This window comes from Akebia trifoliata, chromosome 1, assembly GCF_017979445.1.
Source record: "Akebia trifoliata isolate Shusen 1 chromosome 1, ASM1797944v1, whole genome shotgun sequence".
NCBI lineage: Eukaryota > Viridiplantae > Streptophyta > Magnoliopsida > Ranunculales > Lardizabalaceae > Akebia > Akebia trifoliata.
In genome coordinates, this window is record NC_141375.1 from 13,797,426 (window position 1) to 13,822,523 (window position 25,098).

The 25,098-nt window shown below is 34.8% G+C and overlaps 1 protein-coding gene and 1 long non-coding RNA gene across 2 annotated transcripts; both read left to right on the forward strand.

Annotated features, from left to right (window-relative positions):
- Nucleotides 1-72: 72 nt before the first annotated feature.
- Nucleotides 73-6,519, forward strand: LOC147410747 (uncharacterized). Its single transcript, XM_086421979.1, has 5 exons — nucleotides 73-115; nucleotides 146-315; nucleotides 411-707; nucleotides 782-856; nucleotides 6,427-6,519. Exons 1-5 carry the CDS (start codon nucleotides 73-75, stop codon nucleotides 6,517-6,519), a joined length of 678 nt encoding a protein of 225 aa, XP_086278105.1.
- Nucleotides 6,520-6,630: 111 nt separating this feature from the next.
- On the forward strand, nucleotides 6,631-7,623 carry LOC147410748 (uncharacterized). Its single transcript, XR_015177667.1, has 3 exons — nucleotides 6,631-6,862; nucleotides 6,941-7,219; nucleotides 7,425-7,623. It is a non-coding gene; the product is annotated as an uncharacterized LOC147410748 (long non-coding RNA).
- Nucleotides 7,624-25,098: the final 17,475 nt, after the last annotated feature.

Genomic DNA, 25,098 nt, shown 5'->3' on the forward strand with positions numbered 1-25,098 from the left:
ATCAGTATCCGCATCCGTATCCGCATCAACATCCGCATCATCATCTACATCTACGATTGAGAATATGTATAAATGGTGAATAGATTGTATTCATTTGTTCAATATTTGTTATCACGTTTTTGTTAATTCTTTTCATTTTTCATAGGTGGGCTTATCCAAGTTCAGTTCAATTTAAATGGACAACCAATCGGTCCTAACTCATCTCAATTATGCACTACTATTGGGTGGGTAGCAAAGACACATGTGCCACTTATATATGATAGGTGGACTAATGTACCTACTAAGCTCAAGGAACAAATTTGGGAGTCTATCAGTGTGAGTGCATGTGTATTAAATGATTTATTTTTACTTGCAAATTGTAACTATGACTTATTACAAATATAACACATCTTATTTAATTTTCTTTGTAGGGCACCTATCAAATTCAAAAATGGCATAAGGATTGGGTAATCAAAAAAGCAAACTTATGTTGGAAAGAATGGAAAAGTAATCTCCGTCGAAACGTTTATGATAAATATCCAACGGATGCGGAAAGGAAAAAACATGTACCTCATTACGTGAGAAAAGAAGATTGGGAGAGGTTTGTCGACTTCAACTCGACACCTGAGGGCCAAGCTTTGAGGGCGACTGGGAAGCATGTTAGACAAGAAAATAAAAACACTCATACCTCTAGTAGAAAGGGACAAGCCCGACTTGCTGATGAATTGGTAAGTTTAATATCATGTTAGGAATGAAATATGTATATATTGTTCATTTACCTATTTGACTGTTTCATTTATAGAGTAAAGAAGATCCTCATAAGGAGATTACCAGGACAGACATTTACATTGCCAGCCATGCCAAAAGCCAACAAACGGTGAGAATAATTTATTTATTTATTTTCGTGATTTTCATCTTGTAATCTGAATGTGAACACCTCTTGTTCTAGTGTGAACACCTCTTCCATCACTCCCTCGGCAATAATTAATATATATTGTATTTGTGGTGCCAGTAATGTCATGATAACCCCATACAAATAGGAAAGGGAATTTATGACCACAAGGAATGATTATGAGTTGTCGTTCTAGAAACATGTAATCTCCATAACCAAAAAAATAAAATAAATTATAGTAGAAGTTATGCTAAAACTTAGTTGATCAAATCATTCAAAGCAATAGCAACTTACTTGTTCAAATCCAGAACAGTCCCAATGTTGAAAATATATAGGTTATATGCACTATTGAAATCACATCCCAATGGAAAAATGGCTGCATTATGACACATCCAGGAGTGGGCAGCAAGGAGGCAAATAAGTCAACAACTTTATTGGCCTCTCTATAACAAAAAGTGATATCAACGATTTGGAACTCGATCTGTAACACCCCGGATTTTCAACTCATATCTCGAGAAAATTAAATGGTGAGATTTGGAAGAAAATATCGAAGGAGAGACTTAAAGTAAAATACTCGGATTTTGTTATGATTAATTTCGAGGCAAATCGACTTCGCCATTAGATTCAAAAGGATCGAAATATATACATTAGCCTGTAAGCAAGTCCGAATTCGAATTCGGATAGAGAAGTTATAAAATCCTCGAATTTCGTGTTAAGTGGGATCCAAAATAGTGGAATTTCGTTAGAGCGAGAATCGAAAAGATTTGATGACACCATTAGATCCGAATCGAAAAATTATTCGAAATGGTATATTCGTTTGTCGTTTTCCGAGTCCGAATAGTTAAGTTATGATCGAAACTAGAAATGAGGGAAAATTACAAGTATGCCCTTAGCTGTGTTATAAAAGAAAAATCTGATTTTCTTTTATTTCATTTTTCTCTCATTCTCTAAGAAACCCCAAACGGCAGTCACTTTCAATCCAAGGGTTTCGACCCATTGCCATCAAGTTTGTGCGCAAACGAAGCCGAGTTGAACCCCGACGAAGAAGACAAAGTTGTCGGCCACGTCGAGAGCTATAACTTCACCATCTTTACTTACCCATTCTTGTTCGTTTTCTCCATCCTCCATCAAAACCAGCTGGGTAGTTCGAGTAAACCTCAACATCTTCTATCCAAGGGCTTCATCGAGTTAGGAGCTAGGTCTATACTTCATTATAGAGGAGAAGGAGAACGTCATTGTCGGATACCTTACAAACCCTCGCTCGTTTCGCATCTAAGTCAGTCCAACCTCAACTCTCGAGCCATCCAACCTCGAGTTGTAGTGTTAGCTTGGATCCTTGGCGTCCACAACCAAGTAAGGGACTTCCAATTCTTATTGGTAGCTTTAGATTTCTCAATGTGCATTTAGGGTTTTGAAACAAAACTTATTGTTTGCATTTAAATCGTAGAAATTGGTGTTTGATTTCAAATTCATGGTAGAAGTAGGTGTTTTGTTTATGTTTTATCGAATTTTGATAACAAAATCGTGGGTGGGTCGAATGGTTCGAAGAATGGAAGAAGAAATCGAAAAATGGATTGAAAAACCCAAAAATCGCGAGTGAGGTTCAGGTTGTAGGTGGGAAGGGTCGGTGCCACCGGCACCTACCGAAGGCATTCTGTCGGTCCCACCGACATAATGAGGTTTCTGCCACCGACAAAACCAAATAACGCGAGAAAATTTTGTTCTGTCGGCAGGACCGTCGGTCCCACCGACATCTGCCGATGACCAATCTGTCGGTTCCACCGACAGAATCCTGGTTCTGCCACCAACAGACACAGTTTTATTCAGAACAGTGTTCTGACTCTTGGCTTGACCTCCTCACACCTTATACACTATTTCTCACCCTTTATTTCATTAAAAACATTAAAGTAAATGTCCTCTTTAATTTTTACTTTCCATTTACTTTAAGTTCTTTAATGAAATTAAGGTTTTACCCCCCATTTCGGAACAATGAGAATGGTTTTAAGATCCAAATCTCAAAGGATCAAAATCCGAATTTTGGTTTCAAGAACAAAACGTAATTTTCGACGTTTTCGGCAAGTTTTCAAAATGAAATAACTTTCGCGTTCCTTTGAATTAGATTACAAAAACTATATGGTGTCGAATCTCATGATCAAGACTTTCATTTCGAAAAACCCGTTTTTAATTTCGAGAACTTTGAAAAATTGAGTTTTTGACACTTAGCCAAATTTTCACCAGCTTTCTCTATTTTTAACAGCTTTGGTCCCGAGCATCGCTGGGACCTTGTTTTTGAATAAACTTCGGTGGTTTTCAATGGAAAGATCAAAAGAATGACTTTGGAAGATTGAAAATGAATGGTTGATTTGAAAGGATGAAAAATGAGAATGTTGAGAGAATGGAAAAAGGGAATGAACGGTAAAATGTCAGAATCACACCCGAGGGGTGATGTATGCATTTTACATTGTATGTTGTGTGTAGGTTGGTGAAAGGATATCCAGGTTATTAATGAAAGGGTTGCATGCTTATTTTCGATTATGTTAGCGCTTGCGCTGAGTACTGTTATTTATTTTAGGCCGATTGGCCACGGTTGCATGGTAGGAACTGGATATCCGTTCTCAACCCTGTTCTGTTAATTTCTCTTTTGTTTTAAATGAAAAATCATATATGTACGTAGCTATTTTGTGAGCTGTTAAAGGGTTTGTGAATGCCTGAAGGGATAGTGTGTCACATCATCCGGAGGGGTACACTATCCTGGGATGTACGGTAGGGACCACCAAACTCATACGTGGTATGGGACGCGTATGAGAGTGGAGTCACAACTGGAATCCGGGTCCATTCCTTTCTTATCTTTACCAGTGAACGTGTATTGTAAAGGTGGTCGTATACGAGTGGAGTGTCATTTGGGAATCACATGCACGCCTGATAGGCATAGACGAAGATGATTAGTCAGTGATCACTAACAATCTAGTAGTAGTCGAACGTTCTGACACATCGAAAAGAGACCCATTGCTTACGGTCACGTCAAACGGCCAGCCTGAGCCGGATAAATGGTTCCGCAAGCGTGGTAGACACGACCAGCCACAAAATCAGGAACTACGATGTTATTGGGGAATATCATGTCCTGACTGGGAGCGATCCAGTCGTGAATCCCAACTCTTTAATTCCAATACTCCACCATTTGTAGTATGTATCTGTTGTTATATTTCGAATTATAAACTGAGAAGCATGTCATTTATTTAAATGTTGTCAATACTATTTGCATAAAATGGAAAATGTGTAATGAGTATGGACGATTGATGCTATGTGTAATTTTTAAACTGTTTTAGTTGTTCATCCCTGGCTATATGTACCAGTTGATCGTACTTCATCTTATAAAACCTTGCATGTATTAAAATGTTCAGTATGCTTTATTCGATCATGCTTAGGAAGGGTTATTAGTAGGAATTGGCCGTGGACTTACTGGGTAACCATTGTTACTCACCCTTTCCTTCCTATTTTTTTTAGTTTCAGCACTTGCAGCTACCGAGGCAGGCGTAGAGTTAGTAATTGAAGAGTATCTGGTCGATCAGATCGATGATCAGAGTTTATTGCCTGGTGAGCACTAGGGCCACATCCCTTAGTGTTGTTAGTTTCATCCAGGATGTATGCAGTTTTTGGATTGAGAGTTTAGGCCTATGTTAGAGTGAGAGTGTTTTGGGAAGCCTGTATATTGATAAATCTTCTACACTCTGATCTACTTACATGTTAGATGTAATTAGTCTTCCGCTGTTATTTTTCCTGTATCTACACTTTTATATACAGGTTTTGTTATAAATTGGTTTATCAGGTTTGAGTTCCGTGAAAAGCTAACATAAATAGAGGAGACCATGCCGAAATTTCGAGGTGCCACTTAGTACCTTGGGATTTGGCCTTGGAATTTGTGTTAGCGTTTGGCGAGGCGCCACACAATCAATAGGATCTTTATCTTCTTGGTAAGAGTTCTGAATCTCCAAGGGATCTCACAGCCTCCATTTAAACAATCTACATCAATGTTGGAGTTGATTCTTGACCTTCATGAGAGTAATGTCGTGCCGAATAGCTAGGATCAACCCACTTCTAATAGCTTCCGACTAATGAAAAAACACAAGCTCTGGATTACCTTGATAGGTGCTAAATACATCATGAACAAGAGGGGTGTGGTTAGATTTTAGGAAGACAAATGGTGTGGTACTTCTCTTCTTAAAGAGGATTTTCTAGTGGTTCGTGGGGAGGCTTTGTTTGGAACATCAGTTTCAAAAAAATCTGAATTTCTAAGAGATTGACTTGATTTCTGGCCTACCCTCTCACTTCGACAGTTGGTCTCATAGTCCTTTGAATGAAAACAGGATTGTTCTTGTTGAATTGGAAAGTACCTTTCTCAATAAGTTTCTACTATGTAGCTTTCATAGTCCTTTTGTTTGGGATTGTGGTTTTTGGATTGCTTGCTTTAACAAAATCATAATCATGGATAACTTGATCGCAAATGGATTATTATTGATTACTTTTTCACTTCTGCCAAATAAGCAACGAGTCTGGGAACTATCTTTTGCTATATTGTTATTTTTTCTTAACAAGTTCTAACTTGTCTCAACACATCTTGTGGGCACTTGCTTTGAAGGCCTTCCATTTGGAATCTTGTATGGTATTTGGAAAGAAAGGAATATGAAAACTTTTGAAGGGGAAGTTGTAGACATTTGTGCTCTTTTTTCTCTCTAAAAAAACCTTATATTGAAGTGTTTGTCATTTAACATAGAGTTCAAAGGATTGGGCTTTGAGGATTTTGTGTTTGGATTGGTTGTTAATAGGGATGATTAATTTGTCTTTGTTGTAGTAGTAGTAGTAGAAGTCTTCTTCTTATTTAACATTTCTCTTGGATCTTTTAAATTTGAAGTCTCAATAATTCAATTTACATGAATGGTGAGCATCTATTTTGCTGTCCTTTTATCTTCCCCACATTTTATTTCCATTGATGTATGCCAACATCAAGGTAAGTTCTAGGAGTTGAGAGAGCATACTATGCAACTAGCTAACTTGACTATAGACAAGGAGTCATGTGATGGAAGATGAAGCTAGTCCACAGGTGTAGACTATTGAGAAGGAGAAGAGTTGGCAATGTGAGTAGTGGGGTTGGTAGATGAGGATTTATTAAATTGAGTTGGACAACCATGTAGGTCCCAACAAGTCTCCTTGGTATGGCGACATCTTCCTATCAGTACATTTCAGCTTATCTTTGGAATCAATTGCTCCCTTGGTTTTAAGAAAGATATTTTGCTTGTAAATTTCTATTTAAAGACCTCAATCTCGCTGGGAAGGAGAACCCAACTTATACAAAAGTTGCACCAATGAATTGGCTCCAAGGAGCATGACAATAAATGTAATATTACTGTAGTTTCTTTAACTAGGATATAGAAATATGTCTCTTGTAGGTGATTTTGAGATCAAATGTGGCCTTTGATATTTTCTTGTCCTTGTTTCATATAAATATATTGTCTTCTCATGTCATGATTTATATTTCTTAATTATTATTTATTTTGCAGGAGGCCATCAATAGAATGATTGCTAATGACCCTTCTAATAAACATAACGATCTAGACCATGACCTCGTGGCTGTGGTATGTGCATTATTTTAATTAGGATATTTTTAATTATGATATAATGTTGTGTAGTAGGCATTGATATTAGTAAGTATGATATCATATCGTTAGTAGGTATTGATATTATACACTTTTTGTATAGGTTTGTGGTCTTGATAGTCGGGGTCATGTTCGGGGAATGGGTTCAGGTGTTTCCAAGACTTCCGTGCGTGCTTCAATTCCTTACAAGTAAGCCTTGGCATATGAGACGACAATCCTTCATAATAGAGTGGATAAGTTGACGGAAGCGGTGCAAAAGATGAATGAGACTTTACAACAATCAAAATTTTCTACTAGGACACCAATGCGGTCTTCCACCAATCTCGATAGTTTTTCACAGGTACAACATTGGCATTTTACTTTTGATAGATGAGTGAACTTCTATTGTTGCACTGATATTGTCTACATGATTTTATAGGTAAGGCCTGATTCTTCACATCATGAGTCACGTTCTAATCCACCAAGCATACAGACAGGTCCTTGTAAGGTGAATCGCTTACAACGACCACATGATTGTGTTGCCGAAGGAAGAGTGATTGGTGCATCTAATGTAGATTCAGATAGTTACGATATTCTTATAGATGAAGTCCTTGATGGGAATGTGATTCTACAGAGTGGAGAAGGAACATTCGCTGATTTGACATGCGGTGATATTATTGATTGGCCCAAATTTTGAAAAAAGTTTTACTGAACAGAGGTACTTTTCTTGCTTTATATTGTAGATAGACACTAAACATAAAAAATTATAGTAAAATAATTATATGTTTGACAATGATAGTTATGAGAACTCTTTTTTTTTGTAATTTAATATATTCATCTTTCTTGCATAATTACTTTGATTGCTTTAGATAGTCGGTGTCACTACTATATATCTGATAATGTTTTTAATTTTTCAACCACAGATTTCGGCAATATGTTGCAAGGAGGAATGTATGTTATCCTTAAGAATCGTGACGTCATTCTTCCAAGGACCGAGAAAGATAAATGTTGATTTTGATTTCTACAAGTCAAGTGAAGTGAAGTTGGTAGAAGATATTTTTTGAGAAACTATTTAAAACATTGGGATGTGTATTAAAATCGACACCATGAAAACGGGGCATGTTGGACTGTGTATTGTACATGTAAAATTTGAAGGAAAATGGTTTCCATTTGAAAAATGTAAATTTTTATTTTTTTTTTTGTTTGTGTGTATTTATTTATTTTGTTAAATTTCAATATTTTGTCTAATGAAATTGTCATTTTCTTTTTAGGTGAAAAATATTAAAAATGACAAACAATTGGGGTTAATTTAAAAAAAAAGTATGAAAAAAAAACGACGGCTCTAAGCCGTTGTTTATATCTATTAATTTAATTTAAATTCGTCAAAACAAATTACGGGTTTGGGGCCGTCGTTTTATTTTGACAGACCATAACCGTCATTTTACACAACACATTCTTGACATGGCCCAACCGTCGTTTACTAAAAACGACATCGATATTTACAACTGCTCTTGCGACGGCGGGGGCCATCATTTTTCTAAAAAAACGACGGCTTTGGCTCGTCGTTTTTTGTAAAATATGACGTAGTGTCCTCGTTTTGTTCTATCATCGGATCTGTTTTGGATCTCCAAAATGAAGTATCTCCTCCATAGATAGATATGAGTTTTTCCTAGTATTGTGATGGGTTTCTAGGTGGTTTTTAGGGAGTTTTGAGAGTCTTTTTGATAAAAATTAGGGTTTGGATGATAGGTAAGGGGTTAGGACTTCAAAATCAGGATTTTGAGAAGGATATGGTGACTTTTTGACCTACTTTTTCTAGGGTTTTCTTTTACCTATGAAATTGGGTTGTGGAGGCTCTTTATTTATAGAGTTTTTTGGATAGAGTTAGTGTTCGATTAGGTTTCTTTTAGGATTTTAATTAGGATTTTGACTTTAGTCTTATGAGATTGACTTAGTCCTTTTAGATTAGGATTTTAATTATGATTTTGACTTAAGTCTTATGAGATTGACTTGGTTAGGGTTTTGACTTAAGTCTTATGAGATTGACTTGGTTTAGATTTTTAAATTAATTTTATTAAGGTTTTACTTTACGTTAATTAATATTTTATTTATTAATTTCAAAATTAAAAATTTTAAAAATTACCATTTTATCCCCGAAGAGAACTTTTGCGTTTTAAGTCGATTTTCGATGTTTCGGGATGTTTTGGAATCGATTTTTCGTAAGGAATTCAATGAAATAATTGATTTATATCACTTATGAAATTTTTTGGCATAAAATGATTGTCAACTCTTATGAGGGGCATTTTAGTAATTTTATCAAATTTGATGAAAATTGGCTAAATGATTTATTTCATTTTTATTTGTTATTTTATGTGTTTGAAAAGATTTTCCTAAGCGTACTGTGGGCTCTAGGAATATTTTGATATTAGGGGTATTTTGATAATTTAATCATTTTTAGTGATTTTTATCGTAAAGCTTCTTTTTGTCTGCAAGATGATGATTTCTATGTTTTTGGAGTTATATTTTCCTAGCGTAGTGTGGTTTCTACAGTTTTGTTAGTTTGAGATACCTCATTTGAATTTCTGAAACATATCTAATAACAAATAAAACATTGGAATAATCATCCATCATTGGGAATCGTTGCGATCAGGTTAACGAGTTGATTAATCAGGTGATTGCAAAAATGGGATGTCTACAGGTATATAAAACTGGGCATCAGTACCGTTTGATCAGGTGATTCTGAAAGGTATATATGCACCCATGTTGGTGCGATCTGGGCCTTTGTCCGATGGTAAGTCGCATAGTCACATGTCCCGATTGCCAACATAGTATTAGTACGTGGTTGGTCCCCTCGCGAGATGTTAGACCATAAAAGCTACAACCCTAGACTCGTACCTATACCGTATATCAAAGTAATCTAAGTTCACCAATTGCACTTCTTGATCAAAATCAGTGCCTAAGCGAGATCCTGCCCCGATGTACTACGGTAATAGGGGGATAGATGACATCTATTCTAAAAAAAAGGTGACTTAAAAGTGTCCTTGCTCAGCATCATACGTTATCTTCCAACTGAGGATTAAACTGGTTATTTTTTATTTTAGGGATTTGAGTTGGAGTTTTAGATTATCACCTATACGGTATATCAAACTAAGTCATCACGTACCGTTTGATTGAGTACGCTCGAGAGTTATATAGGTGCACTTGGGCAAGGGTGGCCAGATAAATTGCATTGCATGTAGTAAGCCTAGAGTTTATAAACCTCCTCATAGGTCATGACTCGAACTTATCGTGGGTGTTCCCGGGTTAATTTGCGGAAATGGGCATTACAAATAGTTGAGATCAGGAAGTTACAATTTTGTCCTCAAGATAATTAAACTATTTGTATAACCTGATTCAAAGCTATTATATCAATGGGTACGCCAACCCAATAAAGAATCTATTTTAAATATGACAGTGATTCATAATGACCAGTTCATCTCGATTTAATGATCACGATGGGCCAGACCATTTAAGTCAAAAAGGCATTCAAGTTTTTTTTCTTTTTCTAATTCGGGTCCCAACCCATTTTAGAAGAAGAAAAATATTTTTCAAAAGAAGAGAAAAGGAAAATGATTTACAAAAGATTTATTATTGCAAAAAAATGGCTTACAAAGATATGTTTTGCAGGGACCTTGAAAATGTACTGAAATACCTTTTTGTATCAACTCAGGATGCTAGCTGCAGGCACTAACCCAATCGACCAGTTGGTCAGAACAACCATCACGAGTATGCACACCGTAGAGAAAATCAACTTTGGAAAATTCATATTGAGATACGCCCTGTACTTCCACGAGTTTGAGATAGATTGAAATCTTTTGCGCACTATGGCTAAGCGTTTGATCCCTTCGCAACGAATCTGAAGTTAAAGGTTGGGAAAAAAACAAATTTTTTTTGTTTAAAACTCTTAGTTGGTTTTGAACTATTATAAGGGATGATGAATAGTGAATTTTATTTAGAAATTATTTATATATACTAGCTGGACGAAATCGATATTTTTAATATTGTTTCATTTGACGATAACTTGATCGTTTGAACTCCAAAATTGACAATTGAATACTCTATTTTTTATAATTTTTCATTTCGAATCTACTAGTATAATAAAATTCTACAAATTCTTTCTCTAACAAAAATTTACTTTTTTTACTCGATGGGACCTTAAAATTGATGTTGTTTCCGTTTTTAATGATAATTCGACTTTCTGGGCTTCAAATATGACGAGTAAATACTTCATTTTCTATACATTTTTGTTATGAACCCAATGGTGCAATCAAATTTTAAAAAATCTTTCTCTAGTAAAAAATTATTTTTTTAGTCTAGTCTAACTCAAAACTCGAGGACTTTGTAATTTTTTTGTTAGGACTCGTATTTGGGTGTGCTTATAGGTTAAAGTAGGTTTTTCAACCATTTTGAATCTAATGATGAGGTTAGATTTCAATCAAAATGACCAGAATAAAATCCTAAAGTTTTACTCTAAGTCCCACTTTCAGAATTTTCTCAAAATTCTAGTATTCATTTTTCTCAAAATACGAATAAAAAAGTTGAGGTTTTACAGATTGAATGTTTTGGTTCATAAATCTCATATTTTATTTCCTCTCTTGTACCAAATTTTTGAACCATTATTTGTGTTGAATGTAATAATCCCTTTTTTAAATTATAAATTCAAAAAAATAATTTTTATTATAAATCCCAAAAACAACTATCTAAAATCATCGTTTTTGTCAACAGTCTAAAATAGTCTTTATTTTTTATGGTCTAAAACAATCAATTTTTTTTTAACTATAAAATAGTCATTGTTTTTTATGGTCTAAAGCTCTCGTTGTATTTAACGGTCCAAAGATGTTTTTTTTTCGAAGATAAAATAGTATTTTTTTTACAGTCTAAAATAGTTGTTGTTTTCAATGGTCTAAAACAGTCATTTTCTCGATGATCTAAAGTTGTTGTTTTCTTTGACAGTCCAAAGCAATCATTTTTTCTGACATTTTCAACTGTCGCAATTTAAACACGACTCCTTATAAGACAATTGCTCTTGTGAAAACATGAGCAGTCGTTCTTTAAAAAATTACTACCTATGATAGACATTTATTGCGCATTGTGACGTAATATATGTAGACACCCCATTTTTACCTACACCAGATTCGTCGACTCATTGCGAGTATTGTCCAATAATTCCAAAATTGGATTTTCAAACTACTATAAAAAGTAAATTGTTGAGAAATAGTAAAAGTTGGGGAGCTAATGTAAGCTCTTTTTCATTTTCTTACAAGATTTTTTCCCAATTTTTACTTATTACACTCTAACTTTATTTATCTTCTGGTGGTTTTTTTTAAGATATCCACCTCATGGACAGTGGACATGCAGTCATAGAGGAAGGTGTGAAATGGGATAAGTTATGAGCACTGCCCATCGATACTCTTGTACACTATCTTTAGCAATCTTATTATTTAGATAATTTACACCCTGGTGAATATATTGAGATTTAATGGAGAAGAAATAAAGAATTCCCATACGGTGTGTTCTTGAAAATTGAAGTCAGTTCTTAACTTTTTATTATAATTGTGCTAGTTTACCCACCCAATTTATGAATATTCCAATAGTTGTATTTTACGAATGGTATTGATTGAATGTTTCAACTGATAAATCTCGTATTTTAGTTCCTTTCTTATACCAAATTTTTAAACAATTATTTGTGCTGAATGTAATAATCCCTTTTTTAAATTATAAATCAAGAAAAATAATATTTATTATAAATCCAAAAAATGACTATCTAAAATCGTCATTTTTTCGACAGACTAAAACAGTCGTTATTTTTTACGGTCTAAAACATTTGTTTTTTTTACTATAAAATAGTCGTTGTTTTCGACTGTGGCGCCCCGCCAAACGCTAACACAAATCCCAAGGCCAAATCCCAAGGTACTAGGTGGCACCTCGAAATTTTGGCTTGGTCTCCTCTATTTATGTTAGCGTTTCACGGAACTCAAACCTGATAAACCAATTTATAACAAAACCTGTATATAAAAATGTAGATACAGGAAAATAACAGCGGAAGACTAATTACATCTAACATGTAAGTAGATCAGAGTGCGAAAGATTTATCAATATACAGGCTTACCAAAACACTCTCACTCTAACAGAGGCCTAAACTCTCAAATCCAAAAACTACATACATCCTGGATGAAACTGACAACACTAAGGGATGTGGCCCTAGTGCTCACCAGGCAATAAAATCTGATCGTCGATCTGATCGACCAGATACTCCTCAATTACTGCCTCTACGCCTGCCTCGACAACTGCAAGTGCTGAAACTAAAAAAATAGGAAGGAAAGGGTGAGTAACAATGGTTACCCAGTAAGTCCACAGCCAATTCCTACTAATAACCCTTCCTAAGCATGATCGAATAAAGCATACTGAACATTTTAATACATGCAAGGTTTTACAAGATAAAATACGATCAACTGGTACATATAGCCAGGGATGAGCAACTAAACAGTTCTAAAAATTTCACATAACATCAATCATCCATACTCATTATACATTTTCCATTTTATGCAAATACCGTTGGCAACATTAAAATAATAGACATGCTTCTCAGTTTGTAATTCGAAATATAACGACATATACATAATACAGATGGTGGATTATTGGAATTAAAGAGTTGGGATTCATGACTGGATCGCTCCCAGTCGGGACATGATATTCCTCAATAACATCGTAGTTCCTGATTTTGTGGCTGGTCGTGTCTACCACGCTTGCGGAACCATTTATCCGGCTCAGGCTGGCCGTTTGACGTGACCGTAAGCAATGGGTCTCTTTTCGATGTGTCAGAACGTTCGATTACTACTAGATTGTTAGTGATCACTGACTAATCATCTTCGTCTATGCCTATCAGGCGTGCATGTGATTCCCAAATGACACTCCACTCGTATACGACTACCTTTACAATACACGTTCACTGGTAAAGATAAGAAAGGAATGGACCCGGATTCCAGTTGTGACTCCACTCTCATACGCGTCCCATACCACGTATGAGTTTGGTGGTCCCTACCGTACATCCCAGGATAGTGTACCCCTCCGGATGATGTGACACATTATCCCTTCAGGCATTCACAAACCCTTTAACAGCTCACAAAATAGCTACGTACATATATGATTTTTCATTTAAAACAAAAGAGAAATTAACAAAACAAGGTTGAGAATGGATATCCAGTTCCTACCATGCAACTGTGGCCACCCGGCCTAAAATAAATAACAGTACTCAGCGCACGCGCTAACATAATCGGAAACAAACATGCAACCTTTTCATTAATAACCTTGATATCCTTTCACCAACCTACATACAACATACAATGTAAAAGGCAGATATCACCCCTCGGGTGTGATTCTGACAATTTACCGTTTCATCCCTTTCCCATTCTTTCAACATTCTCATTTTTCGTCTTTTCAAATCAACCATCCATTTCCAATCTTTCAAGGTCATTATTTCGGTCTTTCCATTGAAATTCATCAAAGTTTATTAAAAAACAAGGTCTCAGCGATGCTCGGGACCAAAGCTGTTAAAAATAGAGAAAGCTGGTGAAAATTTGGCTAAGTGTCAGAAACTCAATTTTTCAAAGTTCTCAAAATTAAAAACGGGTTTTTCGAAATGAAAGTCTTGATCATGAGATTCGACACCATATAGTTTTTGTAATCTAATTCAAATGAACGCGAAAGTTATTTCATTTTGAAAACTTGCCGAAAACGTCGAAAATTACGTTTTGTTCTTGAAACCAAAATTTGGATTTTGATCCTTTGAGATTTGGATCTTAAAACCATTCCTATTATTCCGAAATGGGGGGTAAAACCTTAATTTCATTAAAGAACTTAAAGTAAATGGAAAGTAAAAATTAAAGAGGACATTTACTTTAATGTTTTTAATGAAATAAAGGGTGAGAAATAGTGTATAAGGTGTGAGGAGGTCAAGCCAAGAGTCAGAATACTGTTTTGATCAAAACTGTGTCTGTCGGTGGCTGTCGGTGGTAGAATCAATATGCTGTCGGTGGAACCGACAGAATACACATCGGCAGGTGTCGGTGGGACCGACGGTCCTGCAGAAAGAACAAAGTTTTCGGCGGTTTCTTGATTTCGTCGGTGGCAGAAGCAACATTCTGTCGGTGGGACCGACAGAATGCCTTCGGTAGGTGCCGGTGGCACCGACCCTTCCCACCTACAGCCTGAACCTCACTCACGATTTTTGGGTTTTTCGATCCCTTTTTCGATTTCTTCTACCATTCTTCGAACCATTCGACCCACCCACGATTTTGTTATCAAAATTCGATAAAGCATAAACAAAACACCTACTTCTACCATGAATTTGAAATCAAACACCAATTTCTACGATTTAAATGCAAACAATAAGTTTTGTTTCAAAACCCTAAATGCACATTTCGGAAATCTAAAGCTACCAATAAGAATTGGAAGTCCCTTACTTGGTTGTGGACACCAATGGTGATGAATCAACACTAAGGATCAATGTTAGGCAGCTCGAAGTTCCGAGAGTGGTTGAACTCGGGTGCCCACGGAGTGGTTGGTTGTGAAACCCTCTTTGAAGGTGTTCTCCTCGCTTCCTAATGACCAACAACGACTCTCCTATGATTTGGATGAGGTTCCAAGTGATTATACAAAAACCCACTTGCTGATTCTTGTGGGAGACCAAGAGAAAAGAAGAGGAAATGGAGGTTGGATGGGGTGAGGACGTAGAGCTCGACAACGCCGACGACTTTGTCTTCTTCGTCGAGGTTCAACTCGGACTTGATTGGGATAGATCTTGATAGGAATGGGTTCAAACCCTAGGTCTAGAAAATGGCTGAGTTGAGTTCTTTGGAGAAGAGTGAAGAAGTGAAATGAAATAAAAGAAAGTGAGTTTTCTTTTATAAGAGGGTTGAGGGTATACTTGTAATTTTCCCATCATTTCTAGTTTCGATCGTAACTTAACTATTCGGACTCGAAAAACGACAAACGAATATACCATTTTGAATAATTTTTCACTACGGATCTAATGGTATCATCAAATCTTTTCGATTCTCACTCTAACGAAATTACACTATTTTGGATCCCACTTAACGCGAAATTCGAGGATTTGTTAACTTTTTCCTCCGAACTCGAATTCGAACTTGCTTACAAACTAATGTATATATTCCGATCCTTTTGAATCTAATGGCGAAGTCGGTTTTCCTCAAAATTAATCATAGCAATATTCGAGTATTTTACTCTAAATCTCTCCTTCGACATTTTCCTCCCAATCTCACCATTTAATTTCCTCGAGATATGAGTTGAAAATCCGGGGTGTTACATCGACGGTCCAAAGCTATCGTTGTTTTTGACAGTAAAAAAAAATATTTTTCGATAGTCTAAAGTAGTCGTTGTATTCGACGATTTAAACTTGTCGTTTTTTCTACTGTCTAAAGCCGTTTTGTTTTTTTTTTTACAATCTTAAGTCGTCATTTTTTTCAACATTTTCGATAGTTGAAATTTAAACGTGACTCCTTTTTAAACGACTGCTCTTGCGACGACAAGAGCAGTCTTTCTTTTCAAAAAATACTATCTAGGATAGACATTTATTGCACATTATGACGTAGTTTCTATAAACACCCCATTTTTACCTACACTTGATTCATCGAATCATCACTAGTATTGTCTAATAACTCGAAAATGAGTTTTTAAACTATTATAATAAGTAAATGATGAGACTATCGTTGTTCTTCTCACCGGAGTTAATAATAATCTTTCTTTTACCTTACTTGTGGGGCAAGTAGGGGATCGAACCCAAGAGAAAGGAGGAATAGAGTTAAGTTAAGAAGATAAAATTCAAATTAACTAAAAGTAATTAAAACTGTTTTTCTTTGTATTTTTGAACTTATAAGAAGATGTAAAATTGCTAGAAAATAAACTAAAGTAAATGAAATTAAAAGCAAGTAAACTTATGAAATTAAAACACCATTGGAGGTGGATTTACCTAGAACATGTTGATGAGTAATTCCTAGTTTCTAACCTTATTATAACTCAATCGTAAGGGCTTGGTGTTAGCTCCTTAGATCGGAAAGTTTTGCAAATGAAATGAAATAAGGGAACATAAACAAAGTAGAATACTTTGAAAACTTCCTACTACTAATTATCTAGTTTAAGCATACTTTATCTTTATCTAATCTAAGCATAAAGTATCTATATTAAGAATAAAAGGTGGAAGAAACTAAGAGAACTCATAAGCATGTTAAATAAAAGAAATGCATGAAATTAGAAATAACACAAGAACTTACTCTAGGCTTTTCCACTCTCCAATGGAGGGGAACTTAGCCTAATGTCATTGCAAGAGAGGGAAGATAAGAGATGAAATAACTTTTCTTCATTTCATGGAGAAACTTACAACTTCTTCTTCTTCTACTTCTTACAAGACTATTTAGGCAAAAGAAAATAACTAGAAAATGAAAATACAAAAAATAAGAGAATAGGCTAAGAGCCTAGATTAAATGAGTCTTCAATAAGAGAACCAAGATGGGACCCTTTTTCTAAAGTTTGAGGCTTTATTTATAGAGATAATGTGTGTAGAAGAGTCTAAAAATAGCTTCCACTTTTCTTTGCACAAAAAGATAAAAGATGAGAATATGAGTTAAGGATTAGGGCATTCCAAAGTGGGCCCAAATACTTTTTCCTTGATATTTTGATTCTAAATTGTTGATTTTCTGCACAAGAAACACACGTAATTAGATTTATCTAGTAAATAAATTTATTTATATATATTTAAGCCTAATTAACAAGCAACATGGTGTTTTGAGACTTATCATGATTATTACCTTAATATGAAAAAATAGGTATAAAAATCAAGATAAATATTTGAAAAATGTGTGTATAATTGAGTGTTTGGAGACACTCATCACACCCCCAAACTTACCTTTTTCTAGTTCCTAGAAAATAAAACTGTTACTTTCGCAGGCTCCTCGACTGCATTTAGCGAATGCAGCCAGCCCTTGAACCACTAGGTTATCCCTAATGGACGAGTTTGACCCATGAGAATTTGCAGAAAATATACCCACAAAATTTGAAAACAACTTTGAAGTAAAAATAGTCAAAATCAAAACTTATATTGTAAAGCACAAGTTTTTTTTTTAGGTTTTGTCAATCAATTGGAAGTACTGCTTGGTATAGAGTCCCAACCCTTATTTCTCTATGACAAAACTTAGACTTAAATTGACCTTTGAGTGATAGTGGTTCTGATGTGAACCTTTTTGGATTAAGACTTTCTCTTGATGATCTCTTCTAGGCTTCGAACGTTCTAGATTGTTTTAAAACAAATTAAAATGTTGATCGGACTAAAACCCCAAGGAAACTAATTCCTTGAAACCTCAATCTAATGACACCACAAGGATTGATCACTTCCTTGATAAGTCAAAGAGTCATGTCTTTTCTTCAAGAACTCGAATGAAAACTCATAAAGAACCTATAAAGAAAGCATGAAACAAAACTAAAGTTTCTTTGAATAAACTTCAAAATCTCATAAAATGTAAATTATCAATTGTGTCTCAATTACAAGATGAGGTGCCCTTTTATAGACAAAGTAGATCAAGATTGGTTCTAATTACTCCTTAGAAAATAAAGACCAAAACTAAGGACAATTAGGCTATAAAATTCTCAATTAACCCTCGCATCTCACTTGATCTTCCAAATTGATCCCTTGCATAAAAAGATAGTTGACCATCCTTGGGAAAGCTTTGATATCTCCAATTTAAGTCTTAGAATCTTTTAGAATGGCCTCCTTATATTGTAATTCCACAATCAAGCCTTGTAATGCTTGTAAAGCCTCTTCCAACCTCTTTGTCCTTGACCTAGCCAATTCCTTGCAATGATTTTTGAGAAGACTTGGGAATATCAACCCGATCTCTATTATTCTCCCTTTCTTCGAAAAGATTCGTCCTCGAATCACCTACATCAAACAAAGATAAATCAGTAACATTAAAAATTACACTAACATTACCAAAGTTGTTTGGGAAATCTAATTTGTAGGTATTTTCGTTGATTCGTTCCAAAACTAGAAATGGTCCATATTCTCTAGGCTGCAATTTTGACTTCCTTTGTGAAGGGAGCATCTCCTTACGCAAGTGAACCCAAACCCAATCTCCAAGTTGGAAGACAACTTTTAAATGCTCCTTATTGGCTTGCTTATCATATTGATCATTCCTCATGTCAATGTTGACCTGTATTCTGACATGTAAATATTTCACAAGATCTATTTTTTCCTTATCATCAAAATTAAGATGTTCATTAGTAGGCAAAGGAAAAATATCCATAGGTGTTAAAGAATTAAAATCAGAAATAATATTAAAAGGAGAAAATGAAGTAGTAGAATGAATAGTCCTATTATATGCAAACTCAATATGTTGTAGTAGAAGTTTAGTTCCTAATTTATTCCATAAAGTATGTAAAAAATAACGTAGAATTTTAACATCTTTATCACAAACAATTGACTTAGGCAACCCATGCAATCGCATTACTTCCTTAAAGAACAAATCAGCAATATGTGTTGCGTCGTTGATTTTAAAACATACAATAAAATGGGTCATTTTACTAAACCTATCAACAACAACTAATATACTTTCCTGGTGTATAAGTACTAATACTTGTTGCCTTGCCATCATTACACTTTTAACCTCATGTTTTTCAGCAACTACACTCAGTATTTTATTTTCCTCTCCATGTTGCTTACTTTGCTCTACTTTTTGCTCACACCTTTGTTTTTCTCTCTTTTTGCACTCACTTGCTATCCTGACCTGGTCCTCATAAGCTTGCAAAGGTTTGAGAGGGGCCAATACAATTTTCCGATTGTTCATTACAAAAGAATATCGATTTTTGTACCCATCATGTGAAACTCTCCTATCAAATTGCCATGGTCGACTAAGTAATATATGACCAGCATGCATTGGTACCACATCACAAAGAACCTCATCCTTATACTTTCCCATTGAAAAAAGCACCTGAACTTGTTTGTTTACTTTTACTTCTCCACAATCATTCAGCCATTGTAACTTGTATGGTTTAGGATGTTTCTTCCATTTCAAATTCAACTTCTCTACCAACAAGGTACTAGCAACATTAGTACAACTTCCACTATCAATAATCAATGTACACACTTTATCCTTCACATGGCACCTTGTGTGAAATATATGCTCACGTTGCTCCTCATATCCCTCATCCCCCTCATCCTTAGGCTGTATACTCAGAGCTCTCCTAGTAACAAGTAAATCACCATGCACAGGTTGTTCCACTTCTTCATCAGAACAGTTCTCTAATGGTGGCATTTCGTTGTCACTCGAGCTAGCACTTTCAATATCTCCATTTGCCTGTACAACTATAACCCTTTTGTTTGGGCATCCAGAAGCAATATGTCCAAATCCTTGACACCTAAAACACTTAATTTCTCGTGACTTAGTAAAAGGCTTTGTTTTAGGTTTATCATTAGGAATAGAAACAGAATTCTTCAACCTTGTTTCTTCTTTTGGTTTGAAAGGAATTTGGTTGTCTTTCCAATTTGGTCTCCACGGACTATTGAAAGATGATCCAGATCTGAAACTTCTAGACTTGATTTGCTTTTCCACTTTAATGGCTTTGTGCAGTAACTCTTCCATCTCCACATAATGGTGCAACTCAACCACATCAGCAATCTCTTTGTTCAACCCAGCAATGAATCTAGCCATGGTTGCTTCTCTATCTTCCTCTATACTTGCTCTAATCATGGCAATCTCCATTTCTTTATAATAATCCTCTACACTCATGGATCCTTGAACCAATCCTTGCAATTCGATGTACAAATCTCGATAGTAATGGCTAGGAATAAATCTTTTACGCATCACTGACTTCATCTCATCCCATGATCGAATAGGTCTCTCACCATTTCTGTGCCTATTGATCACCAATTGATCCCACCATATACTGGCATAGTTTGTAAATTCCACGGCGGCTAGCTTTATTTTTTTATCCTCGGAATAATTATGACAATAAAAAATGTGCTCAACTTTTCTTTCCCACTCCAAATATAATTCAGGATCATTCTTTCCGTGAAAAGTCAGAATCGTCATCTTTATGCTACCCAAATTATTATCTTCTTTGAAATCTACTTTCTTATCCCGTCGATAATGTACTCTCTCCGCTTCGGAATGAATACCTTCTTCTCCGTCGAACTCATGTCTTCGATATGGTTTAGATTCATTAGAGGATTCCATATTGTCCAACCTTGAATTCAACAATTTAAATTGATCATGAACGGCCTTGATGAATAATTTTAGGTTGGTCTCATGTGCTTCTCCTCCTTCCTTACTCATGGTTGAAATCCTGTAAGTTAAAAATAAACGAAAACAACAAAAGAATATAATAATCTTGTATGTCCCAAAAAGTGATGAAAATGATGGAATTAGAAGTCAAAACGGTGTGAAACAAGGCTATGCCTTGTTTAACTTGTAGATCGCGAATAGAGCTTCGATTTGATATGCACTAATAGTCGTTTCGATACCCGGATCAAAAGTTATGGCCGTTTGAAGTTAGCAACTCCAAATTATCTATTTTCTGTACCTACAAACAGCAACTAACAAATCCCCCTTTTTTTTTTTTTTTTCTAAACAAAGCCCAGCAAGAAGAAACAATAAATCAGCCTCCTTCTTTAAGGTACTTAATCAGAAGTTAGAGTTCAATAACCTCAAGATTCAGCAGTCCGTTTGCGATTCAGATATATATATATATATATAATTAAATTTTTTTTTTTAAAACGAAACAATTGCGATAATCAATAAAGTGATAGCAGCAACGTTAATATAGAAGGGTGTGGGAGACGGATAATGAAAACAAATCTCAACAGAAACAAAGGTTCAATGATTCTTTAATGGCGGAAATTACAGTTTCCATTGACTGAATTTTCAGCAAAAAAAAAAAAAAATCCAGCAAGAACAAACATGAACAAAACGTGGTGGCTGTTAATTCAACAAGAACATAGATAAATCAATCATTTTCATTTTCAGATAAATCTGAGTTTCAGCAAGAACAATAATTTCAGCAAACGTTGTGACTGTTGTGGCTGTGTTTCAGCAATAAAATAAACGTTTTATTCTGAAATTTTGAGCAAGAAATATTTCGAGTTTAATTACAGCAACATCAATGGTGATGTAATTGAAAGATTTTCAATGAGTGACCATTAAAGACCTTAAAAGATCAGCAACATATGTTAACAACAACAAGAAATATTACAACAGAAATACAGTGTCATCAATGGCAGAAACGATTCTTGGTTCTTCTTTAATGATAGAAATACAGTGTCATCAATGGGTTGATGAAAGATAACATTATAAGAGTTGTTGTTGTGCCTTAGTTTTCAACAACAAATTGTTTGAACAATCTCAGTTCGGTTCAACAATTCGTTAAAGAGAATTAAAAGAAAACAAACTCAATTCAGATCTGTTTTCAGCAAAGAGTTCAGCCTAGTTGTGAACCAGATTACAGCAGTTAAAAAAAAATAATATTACAGTAGTTGTTATGTTCAAGAATATCCAAGAATTTGATTCACTGATGAAAATCTTAGAAAGATTTCAAGAATTCCAGCAACAATAATGTTCTATCACCCAAAGTTGCTGAATTCAGTGAATGACCATTGAAGGACAGCAAGAAAAAACAGCAACAATCCTAGCAAAAAATGATTTAAAGAAGAGCTATCTAATGAACGTCAATGGCGATATCGTTTTTGTCGATTCAATATAACATTGTTGCTGAATTTCCAGCAAGATAGATCAGTTTAGAAAACAAAAAACAAAGTTTTCGAATTGAATATTCATAATGTTCAATGAAAACACCAGCAAAGACAATATTACGAAATAAATTTCTGAAAACAAGAACGTTAAAGATCATGAAAGAACAGTAACTCCAGATTATTTAATAAATGTATCATGATTTTGAAACTGAGAATATCCAATGGAAGACCATTAAATAAATGAAAACCAGCAAGAAACGTTGTGTACAATCTGATTTTTCCTTGATCAGATCTGAGTTTTCAATAGAACGTTGTGTTTTAAACAAGAAACGTTGCTAAAATTTCAACAAGAAATCAAGAAATACTTAGTAGGTCTATAAATAACTCTCAAAATCACCAAAAAATAGCAGCGTCACAATAACTGAAACAACAAGTTGAACCATTAAGAACATTAAAACAAAAACAGAAAAGAATGTTTGGTATCATTGATGATGTGGATTCTTCTTTAATGGCTAGTGGATAGAAATTTTTTTTTTTAATTTCTTTTTTTAACAACAATACAAAACAGCAACAAATAAGAGAAAAAAAAAATGTAACAATAACAGAAATCTAATGAATGGTCATGGATTCCAATCAAGAATGTAACAAAAATTGATTTGGGATAATAAAAACTTGATTTCCAACCGTCGTTGGCTTTGAATTGGTATGAATTTTTGTTGGGAAGCAAGATCTACCCGTTTTGTTCTCCAATCCAATTGTTACGCTACCCAAATCTTCGATGAATTCCTTCAATAATGTTCTATTTTTCAGTAATCTTGATGCTCTGATACCAAATGATGTGAACCTTCTTGGATTAAGACCTTCTCTTGATGATCTCTTCTAGGCTTCGAACGTTCTAGATTGTTTTAAAATAAATTAAAATGTTGATCGGACTAAAATCCCAAGGAAACTAAGTCCTTGAAACCTCAATCTAATGACACAGAAATGATTGATCACTTCCTGGATAAATCGAAGAGTCATGTCTTTTCTTCAAGAACTCGAATGAAAACTCATAAAGAACCCATAAAGAAAGCATGAAACAAAACTAAAGTTTCTTTGAATAAACTTCAAAATCTCATAAGATGTAAATTATCAATTGTGTCTCAATTACAAGATGAGGTGCCCTTTTATAGACAAAGTAGATCAAGATTGGTTCTAATTACTCCTTAAGAAATAAAGACCAAAACTAAGGACAATTAGGATATAAAATTCTCAATTAACCCTCGCATCTCACTTGATCTTCCAAATTGATCCCTTGCATAAAAAGATAGTTGACCATCCTTGGGAAAGCTTTGATATCTCCAATTTAAGTCTTAGAATCTTCTAGAATGTCCTCCTTATATTGTAATTCCACAATCAAGCCTTGTAATGCTTGTAAAGCCTCTTCCAACCTCTTTGTCCTTGACCTAGCCAATTCCTTGCAATGATTTTTGAGAAGACTTGGGAATATCAACCCGATCTCTATTAGGTTCTAACTCAAAAATTTAAGAGATTCAATTTCTTAAAATGAGTTTCAACCTTCTAATTACTCAAGAATAGCTGCAGTAACTTAGGGTTTAATTCTAAACTTAGCATTCTGTCTGGGGTAATGAGAAGTGTGGATATTCACTTTAATACCTCTAAGGGGCTTTATCTGTGATATTCCAACATACTCACATATTTACACTTGATGGCTTTCACCCTATTAAAACTTTACATAAACTTTTGAATCTTTGAATTTTTTTTTTAAAGGTCTCATTGTTTTTCTATTACTTCTTCACTCTTTTTCTTAGAAAAGTAGGCAGTCCTTTTCAAGGTACCCAGTCTAATTCAATGGTTGTTGTATAAGGTGTATACAATCCAGTTCTATTTTTCTTCTAATCAACCAACCAATTGAACAAGGAAATCAAAGTTCATCAAACCCAGTTTTTCCTTAAACTCTAGGTAGAAAGAAGGTAACAAGCTCTCTTAATACAATCTAGACTCTTGGTAACCTTATTAGAAGTGACTATAAACCAAAAGATAACTTTGCTCTAACTTTTGCCTAAGAGAAACACAAATGGGGACTCCAGATCATAGGTTCCAATGAAAGACTGATTAAATATTTTTGACCAAGTGCTTAAAGATACAAGCTACGATTTTGTGCAAAATACAACAAAGTCACCAACTAATATTTTTATTTTTTTATTTTTTTTAGAGATGAAAGAAGAAAATAATAAGTGGAAATCCGACCCATACACCCCCAAACTTAAACATTATATTATCCTCAATATTTCAACATATATATGCAAAGGTAAAATTGAAATTAACAAAATGAAATGAAGTGGGTTAGATAGCACCTGAGAAAGATCTTACAGTCCTGTTGATATTTAACACAATGTCCCATAAAACGTGTGGGTTGCTTCTCAGAAGCGCTAAGTTTAACATCTTTAGCTAAGACGAAAACAAAGTTAATTTTGATAGACTGGGTCATCGAGGAGAAGAACCTCCTCATGCGGAACATACTCGAGAAAAGGTTTGAGACATTGGCCATTCACTTTGAAAGTGGATCCATCCTTAGGATTAAGCACTTCAAGAGCACCATGGGGGTAGACTGTTTGGATAATATCTGGGCCAATCCATCGAAACTTAAGTTTTCCTGGAAAAAGGTGGATTCTGTTATCATACAACAAAACTCTTTGATTAGGAATGAAATTCCTCCTAAGAATGTGCCTATCGTGAAAATATTTGGTACGTTTTTTTGTAACTTTTGACACAATCATACGAGTCATTTCTAATATCTTCTA